Here is a 12,500-nt window from a genome sequence, read left to right as displayed (position 1 = left end):
TGGTGTGGAAGCAGATGTACGTCAGAGAGGATGCAAAGTGTTGGGGGCAGTCAAGGGAGTAGTAAATAATAGAGGGTTGGGCATGAATGTTACGAGAGTTCTGTATGAGAAAGTGATTGTACCAAGTGTGATGTATGGATCGGAGTTGTGGGGAATGAAAGTGACGGAGAGACAGAAATTGAATGTAATTGAGATAAAGTGTCTAAAGAGTATGGCTGGTGTATCTCGAGTAGATAGAGTTAGGAACGAAGTAGTGAGGGTGAGAACGGGTGTAGAAAATGAGTTAGTAGCTAGGGTGGATATGAATGTGTTGAGGTAGTTTGGCCATGTTGGGAGAATATAAAATAGCTGTCTGCTAAAGAAGGTGATGAATGCAAGAGTTGATGGGAGAAATACAAGAGGAAGGCTAAGGTTTGGGAGGATTGATGAAGTGAAGGAAGCTCTGGGTGATAGGAGGATAGATGTGAGAGAGGCAAGAGAGCGTGCTAGAAATAGGATTGAATGGCGAGCGATTGTGACGCAGTTCCGGTAAGCCCTGCTGCTTCCTCCGGTGCCTTGGTTTCCCGCGTAGGTAGCAGCAGTAGGGGATTTAGTGTTATGAAGCTTCATCTGTGGTGGATAACGGGAGAGGGTGGGCTGTGGCACCCTAGCAGTACCAGCCAAACTCGGTTGAGTCCCTTGTCAGGCTGGGAGGAACGTAGAGAGGAGATGTCCCCTTTTTTGTTTCATTTGTTTAATGTCGGCTATCCCACAAAATTGGGGGGAAGGCCTTGGTATATATATATATATATATATATGTATATATATATATATATATATATGTATATATATATATATATATACATGTGTGTGTATCTATAAATATACAGTATATATATATATATATATATATATTTATATATATATATAAATATATATATATATATATATATATATTGGGGGAAGTACAAGAGGAAGGCTAAGGTTTGGGTGGTAGGACGGAGTGAAGGAAGCTCTGGGTGATAGGAGGATAGATGTGAGAGAGGCAAGAGAGCGCGCTGGAAATAGGAATGAATGGCGAGCGATTGTGACGCAGTTCCGGTAGGCCCTGCTGCTTCCTCCGGTGCCTTGGTTTCCCGCGGAGGTAGCAGCAATAGGGGATTTAGCGTTATGAAGCTTCATCTGTGGTGGTTAACGGGGGAAGGTGAGCTGTGGCACCCTAGCAGTACCAGCCAAACTCGGTTGAGTCCCTTGTAAGGCTGGGAGGAACGTAGAGAGGAGAGGTCCCCTTTTTTTATTCATTCGTTCGATGTCGGCTATCCCCCAAAATTGGGGGAGATGAATTGGTATTTATATATATATATATATATATACATGTGTATGTATCTATAAATATACAGTATATATACATATATATATATATATATATATATGTATATATATATATATATATATACACATATATATATACATGTGTATGTATCTATAAATATACAGTATATATATATATATATATATATATATATTTATTTATATATATGTATATATATATGTGTGTGTGCGTATAAATATGAACAACTTGTGGCTTATAGATGACATAGTTGTGTTTGGGAAATCATAGGAGGAATTATAAAATATGCGAGATTTTAATAGGGAAATCAGAGAGGTAGGACTGAAAATGAATATGAATAAAACTAAGGTAATGTTCAATAGAATAGCTGAGACAACAAATAAGAGTTATGGATGACCACTAGTTACTTTTGATAAATATACGTACTTAGGACAAGCAGTGAGTTTCCCCAGGGCACGAGAACAAAATTAAACGAATGATAACCGTGGGATGGAAAGCATTTGATAAACAAAATGATATCATGAAAAGTAAAAGATTACTTTCTCTAAAAAGGAAAGTATTTAATTAGATGTTCCTACCACTATTAACTTATGCATCAGAAACTTGGAGCCTTGCTAAAGCCTCAGAGCATATATCAGTGACAACTCAAGGAGCTATGGAAAGAATTATAATGGAAATAACACTAAGAGACAGAAAAAGAACAACTTGGATGCGTGAGCAAACTAAAGTAGAGGATATTCTAACATTATGTAAGAAAAGCAAATGGACATGTGAAGGACATATTATGAGAATGACAGCCGATATATTGACATTAAAAAGAACAAAAAAGATCAGGAGTGATTGTAAAAGAAGCAGTGAATGAAAAAAAAAAAGACGAAGGATCAACGAACTATGAAAGTTTGCGGGCGTGGACTGGCACAGAAAGACCATAAACAGAAGCATGTTGAAGGCCATGCCTGAGACCTTTGTTTTACAGTAGACTAGTAACGGCTGATGATATATATATATATATATATATATATATATATATATATATATATATATACATATATATATATATATGTGTGTGTGTGAGTGTGTTTGTGCGTGCATGTGTGATTTATATACTAATCAACAACAATAATAAGAATAGGGAAGTGGAGAATATAGGGAAAGGAAGAGTACCCCTGGATACAATCCAGTTTTTTGGGCTCAAGCCATGTCGTCCTGATGGAAGTTCCTATAGGGTAGCTTCCTAGGGTATATTACAACTACGGCGATATTCCCAGAGAATTTACCTTAAGGTACCAGAATTCTAACTCCTGGAGCGAATATCCCTCCTGAAAGGGATATCGCGACATATCAGAGGACGTATTCTTGACACGCCACATGGCAATCTGCATCCTGAACAGAGATTTCGTCTCGTAGGAGGCGATTGGCAAGAAACGAATTCGGGAAAGAAAAAGGGGGAGCCGCTCCCAAGGCTCCCTGTCATCCGATTCGTATGCGTGCCTGGCGCCAATCCTGGCGCCATCTGTATTCCTTTTTGCGTAGCTTAACAACTCGGTGTTTTTTCCTGTGTTTCTCGCAAATCTTGGATTTATTCTACTTTTCATGGCTTCTCCGTCTTCGTCGGCCTCTGATAAGTTGAGTATAATGTCTTTTATGTATAAACGTAGGCTCTTGGTAAATTTTTGAGTGATTAATAGGATTAATCTTTGATACAAGAGCCGTAGTCTACCGGAGGCGTCCTGGACGCTGTCGCTCGCTAGGTATAAGTTTAGTTAGTCAGAGCGACATTCCCGGTTGTTTTGCTTTAATAAATTTTAGCTATTTAGCATTACATAGGATTTCCTTCGTGCTTAGTATTATTTTGGCGAAGTATTCGCCATTCTGGCCTACGCTAGGCCATGTAGCCTAGTCGTTTGGTCCTAGTACTTCATGCATGATTTTGGTTTTTCCGAGTGTAATAAAAATTTTATTGAAGCTTTAGGCTATGTTATATACATTTAAGATTGTGTGGAATATTTCCAAGATAGTATACGAGTGAGTTTCGGTGATTTAGGTAATCGATTCTCTTGGTGCCTAGGCTAAGTTGCTTATGGAGCCTTAGTATACTTTCTCATACTCCCTGGTTGTTTTCTTTTCTTCGGAGAAGGTATGCAATCCCTTTCCCTCTGTTTAAGCCTTGGGCTTATCCCTAAGTGGTTTTTTCCGAATTTATTTTCGATAAAACTATACTGGGGTGTTACTGTACCTTCCTGTTCCAGTAAGTCTGGTTCAAAGAGGGACAGAACAACAGAGTTTTTTAGTCTGAGTCTGTGTTTGTCTGGCTTGGGGTAGAGTCTCCCTCGCTGGCCTGACACAGACAAAGGGGGCTTAGCCTCCTTAGGTCACTACCGAAGGTTTCTGTGGATATGATTCCTTCTTTTGTGATCTACCAGACTAGTCCTTGTTGCTGTTCTCGGGGGAGGATAAGTTTCTTTCCCTGGGAGTAGCAACACCTTCCTTGCTTTGGTGCTCTGGGAGCTGGCAAGTATTGCTGGCCTTCCCCCTCAGATCTCCCTTAGGCTAAGATAAGTTTCTTGGCTGCGGGTGATCCGTCACTAAAGCAAGGTTGGTAGGACCCTCTTGTCCCTTCCCCCTCTATCTCCGTAATGGCCTAGCCATTACAGTACTGTACGTCGTTCTATATCTGGACCTAGTTTAGGTTAGGATGTGGAATTGACTCAGCCCCTTGCCGGCCGGCAAGGGTTTTATATTTTGAGTGCTGCCCGGACCTCCCTTGGTCCCTCATCCATGCCTGCCTGTAGAGCCAGACGGCATTGGTCAGGAAGCCTGAATTAGATTCTCCCCTTCCTTATATGCACTCTTTCGGATTGCCGGGCTTGGAGGTAGTGTACACTCTTATCCCGGCATCCATTCTATTTTTCTTCTAGTGCTGTACCCGACCCGGCTGCCGGCCTATGAGGCCGGCAGCCGGGCAGGTGTAGTCCTCTGGTTCTTTTGCTGCCGGCTGGCATCGGTCTTGTACCTTTGCCGGCCGGCTTATGTCAGCCCTTGTCTGCCGGTCACCAAGAGTGTGGCCGGCAGCTGGGTACTACCTTGTGTAGTTGCCGGCCGGCAGCCATTGCCGGCCGACATTGGCTGTTGCCGGCCGGCAGTTGCTGCCGGCCGGCACATGCATTTGAACCAGAGTTCTGCCGCCTTATAGCTGTTAAGTAGTATACTTTAAAGCTAGTTATGGTGTGTGCCGGCCGGCACGTATCCTCCTATACTGTACTAGTATTCTTCAGTATAGCATATACAGTAAGAAGAAAACTATGGTATGGGTTTTGGTACAGCACTGTGTGTTCTAACACTTTTGTGTTTTCTTGCACATCCCTTTGCTGTTGCCCTACAGATAGGAAAGTGAGTTCTTTCCTGTCTATTATTCAGGATCTTAAAATCATTGCTTAGGTGTGAGCTTCACCTGTTTCCTCTGGAAACCTTGCATTGGTTACTCTAGAAGAGATTAACCATTTGATTTTATTATCTGGAAGGCTGCAACAATGGGTTGTGAGGGAAACACAAGTGTGTGTCTTTCCTTTATGAATTGTTATGCTATACTATGCATATCCAGTGATACATAGTTCACTTGATACTCATGGAAATTTCTTCTCTTTACAGGAGGACCCTCCGAAGTGCGGAAAAGTACCTCTGCGGACATGAGTTTTGTAGGAGACACGCAGCATGCGCTGTCTCCAAGGATGATGTCCAGTATTGGGACCCTCAGGTATGTACTGTATGCACTAACCTGATTACTGAGGCTTTTGATTCCCCTAGGACGGCGGAATCAAGGGATATAGCAAGGGAGAAGCTTCGTACCTGGGTAAGGGGCTTCCAAAAGAACACCTCTGGCCCTTATCTTCCAAGTGAGAAGATGAGGGCGTATCTTTTTCCCAAGGCATCAGCTGATGCAGTGATTCCCCAGCCTCAAGAGGAGATCCCCCAAGATCAGGTCCAGGTGGACGTTGAAGTCGCGGTCGCTATGCAAGACATCCAGTTAGATGACAGGATGTCTGACGTGGACGAGAGTTTGGAAGAAGACCTCCTGGCAGAAGGTCAGGATGAAGTTCAAGCCCCGGACGTTGTAGAGGATGAGGTCGACTAGGTGTCGGCTACTCCGGTTCAGATCCCGGAGCCTATTCCCTCAACATCGGCCGGTCTCCCAGTAGAGCTGGGACAGGCCCTCTCTTCGATTGTTGGAATGATCCAACAAATGCAGAAGGAGAATCAGGAGAAGGCGGCTGCTATGGAACTGCGGATGCAGTCCCTTGCAGAATCACATGGGCCCCGGAAAAGGCTCAATGTGAAAGACCTTCCCTTGTGCTCAGATGCTAACCAATGGAGGTATGCTGAGCACATGCCGATGACGACTGGAAAGATTGTCATCTCGGATAAGCTGGGTTCAGTTCCCCTAGAGGAGGTGGAATTCTGGGCCAGCAAGGCATCATATCCGGACTGCTATGTCCGGCTGAGAAAAGAACCAGCTTCAAGGGAGGAGACAGAGCCGAAGGAGGTCATAGTCATGGACCACGCTAAGGCTCAAGCCCTACTTTCATCCTCGATGAAGGAGAGGGGCTTCTCTAACTCGAAGGTAGCTGCATTGAGCAAGAAGCTCCCTTCCTTTGTGTCCTCTCCTGCTAGAGCCTTCCCCTTTTTACAGAAAGGGTTTGCGGCTGTCCTAAAAGCAGTCGAGGCCGGCAAGCCTTGCCCCTCCCTGGAGGAGTGTAAACCCTTGTCGCTGGCCCTGCCTATGGACCACAAAGACTGGAAGGACGTCCATCTGACGTTCTCAGTGGGAAAGTTGGAGGCTGATATTGCCGGACGGCAATTCGGCGAGGACCTCCCCAAGCTGTCTGACTTTCTTTTACGAAGAGAGTTCGAGACAAAAGAAAGACTGGCTGCCTCAATGTCTCTTCAGACTACTCTTGAAACGATAGCAAGTGACCCCAAGGTCCATGAAATGTTCATGGTGGTGGCTAAGACTCACCTAGCCACAGTGATGAAGGACCTTTATGGCTTCGTCAAGGCAAGGAGAGCTTGTAGGGAGTTCGTGTTCACCGGGGCTACGGTGAGGCACGAGCCAAGGAAGTATCCAACATTTGGGGAAAAGACCTTTTCCCTACCGATGTGGTCAAAGAAGTTGTTGATAAGGCCGCCGTGGAGAATAGAAACCTTCTCCAGAAGTGGGGCCTGGCTATCAAAAGAAAGTCTTCCCCGGATGAGGGTCCTCAACCAAAGAGGAAGAATATGAGGACTAGGCTACCGTCTCGGCCAGCCAAGCCCTCTAGACAGCAACAGCAACTGCAATTGCCATTGCCTCCAGTGCCCCAGATGGTGGCACAAACCCCGACCACTTTTCAGTGGGTACCCCAGGCTGTGCCGGGTCAGTCCACGACATTCACCCCAACGTTCGAAGGACAGTCTTCTTCCTTTCGAGCAAAGCCTAGAGGAGCAGCCAGAGGCTCGTCTAGGCGCCCCTCAAGGGGAAGGGGATTCAGAGGTGGTCGTGGTCAGGGAGGCAAGACCTCAGGACGGCAGTCCAAGTGAAATGATACCGGTAGGAGGGAGACTGATGAAATTTTGGGATCGTTGGACCTTCGATCCCTGGGCCCAAAGCCTAATCAAGAATGGACTGGGCTGGAGCTGGTACAGCACTCCACCTCCGTGCCTTCGGTTTTTCCAACACTCCACCCCCGTTCTGGAGGAGTACGTTCAAGAACTGTTGGAGAAAAAGGTGATCCGAAAGGTGAAGTCCATCAAATTCCAAGGGAGGCTGTTTTGTGTTCCCAAGAAAGACTCGGAAAAGCTCAGAGTCATTCTGGACTTGTCGCCACTCAACAAGTTCATAGTGAATTGCAAATTCAAAATGCTAACACTGCAACACATAAGGACCTTACTGCCCAAGAGGGCATACTCAGTCTCTATAGACTTATCAGACGCCTATTGGCACATTCCAATCAGCCGTCGACTCTCCCCCTACCTAGGGTTCAGGCTACAACGGAGACTATACGCCTTCAGAGCCATACCATTCGGGCTAAACATAGCCCCAAGGATTTTCACGAAGCTTGCGAGCGCAGCTCTCAAACAATTACGCCTAAAGGGAATTCAGGTAGTAGCCTACCTGGACGACTGGCTGGTGTGGGCAGCATCCGAGACAGAATGCTTGCAAGCTTCCAGTCAGGTGATCCAGTTCCTAGAGTACCTAGGCTTCAAGATCAACAGAAAAAAGTCTCGACTTTCTCCATCCCAAAAGTTCCAGTGGCTGGGAATCCACTGGGACCTTTTGTCACACTGTTTCTCCATCCCGGCGAAGAAAAGGAAGGAGATAGCGGGCTCTGTCAAGAGACTTCTAGATTCCGAAAGGATATCAAGACACGAACAGGAGAGGGTACTAGGCTCTCTCCAGTTTGCTTCGGTGACAGACCCAGTGCTAAGAGCACAGCTAAAGGATGCAACCGGAGTTTGGAGAAGGTATGCATCAAACGCGCGAAGAGATCTGAGAAGACCAGTGCCGCCTCGGCTACGTACTCTTCTCAGGCCTTGTTCCCAAGCCAGACATCTAAAGAAGTCGGTTCTTCTTCAGCCACCTCCCCCGTCGATGACGATTCACTCAGACGCCTCAAAGGAGGGATGGGGAGGTCACTCTCATCGGAAAAAAGTCCAGGGGACTTGGTCCAAGCTATTCAGGACCTTTCACATAAACTTTCTAGAAGCTATGGCAGTGCTCCTTACCTTAAAGAAAGTCTCCCCGCGTCACTCGATCCACATAAGATTGGTGATGGACAGCGAGGTGGTTGTGAGATGCTTGAATCGACAAGGGTCGAGGTCACCACCTCTCAACCAGGTGATGTTGGCCATTTTCCGATTGGCGGAAAAGAAGAAGTGGTACCTGTCGGTAGTTCACCTTCAAGGAGTCCGCAACGTGACAGCAGACGCTCTATCCAGGTTCACACCGATAGAGTCGGAATGGTCCTTAGACGCAGGATCATTCTCCTTCATTCTGAATCAAGTCCCAGAACTGCAGACAGACCTTTTTGCGACGAAAGACAACAAGAAGTTGCCCCTGTACGTGTCCCCGTACGAGGACCCCTTAGCGGAAGCAGTGGACGCGATGTCCCTCGACTGGAACAGATGGTCCAGGATTTATCTGTTCCCCCCTCACAACCTTCTGTTGAGGGTCCTCAACAAACTGAGATCCTTCAAGGGGGTAGCGGCAATAGTGGCCCACAAGTGGCCGAACAGCATGTGGTTCCCCTTGGCGTTGGAACTACAGCTGAAGTTTGTGCCGCTACCACATCCAGTTCTGACCCAGCGAGTCCAGAAGTCGACTGTCTGCGCTTCATTACAGAAAACCCGGACCCTGCAGCTCATGATTTTCTCTCCCTTGCGGTGAGAAAGCGTTTCGGGATTTCGAAAGCCAGCATAGACTTCCTAGAGGAATATAAGTGCAAATCGACTAGAAGGCAATATGAGTCATCTTGGAGAAAATTGGTGGCCTTTGTAAAGGCAAAGAATCAGCAGGAGATCTCAACAGACTTCTGCTTATCTTTCTTCATCCACCTCCATGGTCAAGGGTTGGCAGCTAACACGATTTCAGTGTGTAAATCTGCTTTGATGAGACCCATTTTATTTGCCTTCCAGATCGACCTAGGTAATGAGATCTTTAATAAAGTTCCGAAAGCCTGCGCTAGGCTCAGACCTTCAGCACCTCCAAAGCCCATCTCATGGTCTTTAGACAAAGTTCTTCATTTCGCCTCCCTGTTGAGCAATGAAGAATGTGCGTTAAAGGATTTAACACAAAAAATTATTTTCCTATTTGCACTCGCGTCCCGGGCCAGGGTTAGTGAGATCGTAGCCCTCTCGAGAGAGGCAGGTCGTGTTCAGTTCCTGGATGGGGGGGAACTGAACCTGTTTCCGGATCCTACGTTTCTCGCCAAGAATGAGTTACCCACCAACAGGTGGGGTCCCTGGAGAATCTGCCCTCTGAAAGAAGATGCATCTCTATGTCCAGTAGAATGCCTAAAGGTCTATCTTCGTAGAACTTCAGACTTCAAGGGTGGTCAACTATTCAGGGGAGAAACATCAGGCTCAAATTTATCTCTGAATCAACTCAGACCGAAAATCATATATTTTATTCGCAGAGCGGATCCTGACAGTACACCCGCAGGTCACGATCCGAGGAAAGTTGCCTCATCCCTAAATTTCTTTAATTGTATGGATTTTGAACATCTCCGTTCATACACGGGCTGGAAGTCTTCCAGAGTGTTCTTTCGCCACTATGCGAAGCAAGTAGAGGAACTAAAGAGATCTGTGGTAGCAGTGGGTCGTGTAGTTAACCCTACAGTTTAACTCTGCGAGGAACAGTGGTCTTAATTGGGACGATTAAGTCCAGGGTGAGTGTATAGGTACATACTGTACTACAAACTAAATGAGGGCACCGAGTGCCCACATAGACTGTTCCTTTTTCAAAGGTGAACCTAGCATAAGTGCAGACATGTGTGCCGAGCGTTTCTAACGCTAATGTGATTGATTTGTAATACAGACTTTTATGACTTGATACCTCGGTATCTTAAAAAAGTGGCATTTAATGTTTTTCCTTTCAGATAAACAAGTTCTGTTTACTATCATACTTATGCTTAAAGTTTTGGGTTATCTTCTTTATATATATATATATATATATATATATATATATATAATTGTTGTTAACCTGTCTATTTATTGTCTGTCAATAAACTTGTTCTTGAGAACCTTGCGTCTCTTTCACCTGTGTCAATTTATTGGTATAATGGAGCATTTATTCTATGTACCTTATCTGGGATAATTCTAATAGAATTGTTCTTTTATGCAAGCTATGTTGCATTGGTTTATGTAGTCCCCTAATGGGAGGACTCCGTCCCATAAAGGGACGAGGGCGGTTTTATTAGTTTCTTCCTATGCGGATATAAACCTTTGTCCAATACAAGTATTGTGCAGATTACTGGTCAATATATATTGACACAGTGGTTCTTTACAAAATATGCTTTACTTAATATAGGGCGAGACCACTATATTAGCTTGCCTGGTATTCATACATAGGTATATGTACTCTTCGAGACTTTTCCAGAGTCTACTAGGACTCTTCCCTGTAGGGGGCAGGAAGCTCTAACATAGTTTATAGTTAGTTGAAAAGATGTATAACGGTAACATCTTAGGTCTCTAGGTCTAGTCGACCGGGGAAAAATTACCTCCGGGGAGTACGGCACGTTCTGAGAATCCACAGATACAGAAATGCTCTGGTATACTTCCATCAGGACGACATGGCTTGACCCCAAAAAACGGATTTTGAGCGAAGCGAAAAATCTATTTTTGGGTGAGATGGCCATGTCGTCCTGATGGACCCGCCCTTGCCTTTCTAAGAAAGGGCTGTAGGACCCCTCCCTACGTACAGTATCTGTAGCACCTCGTGTACGCTACATGGAATACAGATGGCGCCAGGATTGGCGCCAGGCACGCATACGAATCGGATGACAGGGAGCCTTGGGAGCGGCTCCCCCTTTTTCTTTCCCGAATTCGTTTCTTGCCAATCGCCTCCTACGAGACGAAATCTCTGTTCAGGATGCAGATTGCCATGTGGCGTGTCAAGAATACGTCCTCTGATATGTCGCGATATCCCTTTCAGGAGGGATATTCGCTCCAGGAGTTAGAATTCTGGTACCTTAAGGTAAATTCTCTGGGAATATCGCAGTAGTTGTAATATACCCTAGGAAGCTACCCTATAGGAACTTCCATCAGGACGACATGGCCATCTCACCCAAAAATATGTTTTTCGCTTCGCTCAAAATCCGTTTATAGCTCAAAGGCAGGTACTCGTGATGGGAAAGATTAAGGAAATAGGGAGAAAGAGAAGTACAGGAGAAGAATAAAAGAGAGGGGCAGACCCTCTTGCGATATTAGGGAATTGGTGTATTGGTTTATTACTAATTTATATACTAATAAATATATATATACACATCTATACACATTTGTGTATATATAGATAGATATACGAGTGTTTTATATGTATAAGAGTGTACATATATAAATTATATATATATATATATATATATATATATATATATATATATATATATATAGTGTGTGTGTGTGTGTGTGTGTGTGTAGGCATATATGTGTGTTTATATATATGTGTGTGTATGTTTGATGAGTTTATCAATAAAAATTGGGATTTTTTATTTATTTAACTATGCCAAAAATAGCGTTTTGAATTAAATTTGCTCTATTATGGCACCAATATGATGAAAGATATCGTTCCTTCACTCCTTTACCATTCACAATTAATGACTTTCTAATCTCTTGAAGAACTAGGATTATAAAATCAATATTTTCCTCCCCATTATAAAATTAAACAACAATTGTTTCGTAAACTTACTGTGCATTCTGATGTGTACATTGCGATCGATGGGAGACGAAAGAGGATTGTTTTCAGACCTGCAGGTGAAAGGTTGGCTGACTAATTCCCTTGTCAGGGGACCAACACTCAGATCACTCACTGTTTTTGGAGGCCCAATGGTGCTCACGACGTAGGTGCTGTTATCGAGTAGTTTAGTATCCTGCCACCAACTCACCAAAGGAGGTGGGATACCTGTGACGTAAAACATTATTAGTATACGCACTTGATAAAAGGGAAGCTTCTTGCATTTACGAAAGGCATTTCCTTTCTAAATCAAGAAGCATAAAAATATTGGGTTTCGTAGAGACATTTTAGTTGTCTTATTAGAGTTAAGGTATCTGATATGACAATCATATGAAATTCTATTAGATAAACAAGAATACTAGGTTAAAGTTACACTAACATTCATACTGAATAAGAAATAAGCACCCTATATTTTGGCAGATATTTCTATTCATATTGAAGAAGCATACAGACAGAGGTTTATTTGAAGCACCTTTATTTTATTTTATAAAAAAAAAAATCTTCCTTTCTTTTAATAGATAGATAAAATACTAGGTTAAAGTTACACATAAAAAAATACATTTATAACAATTATTTCAAGAGGATATGCCATACATTCACAGAATTATATATAAGTATATATGGCTTAATGAAGTTTGATTTTTGCTGGATTATATGCAAAGATTTACCTCTTTATGCTAAATGATATCT

At 43.9% G+C, this 12,500-nt stretch overlaps 1 protein-coding gene across 1 annotated transcript in view; it reads right to left on the bottom strand.

Moving 5' to 3' along the window:
* The window catches only part of LOC137640849 (hemicentin-2-like), a 176,109-nt gene that overhangs the window by 67,381 nt on the left and 96,228 nt on the right, over positions 1-12,500 (bottom strand). The window contains exon 6 of the mRNA XM_068373332.1: positions 11,766-11,978. Within this exon, the coding sequence (XP_068229433.1) occupies positions 11,766-11,978 (213 nt within the window). The remainder of the gene's footprint in view (positions 1-11,765; positions 11,979-12,500) is intronic.

This window comes from Palaemon carinicauda, chromosome 1 (assembly GCF_036898095.1).
Source record: "Palaemon carinicauda isolate YSFRI2023 chromosome 1, ASM3689809v2, whole genome shotgun sequence".
NCBI lineage: Eukaryota > Metazoa > Arthropoda > Malacostraca > Decapoda > Palaemonidae > Palaemon > Palaemon carinicauda.
This window is presented reverse-complemented; position numbering and strand designations above follow the sequence as displayed.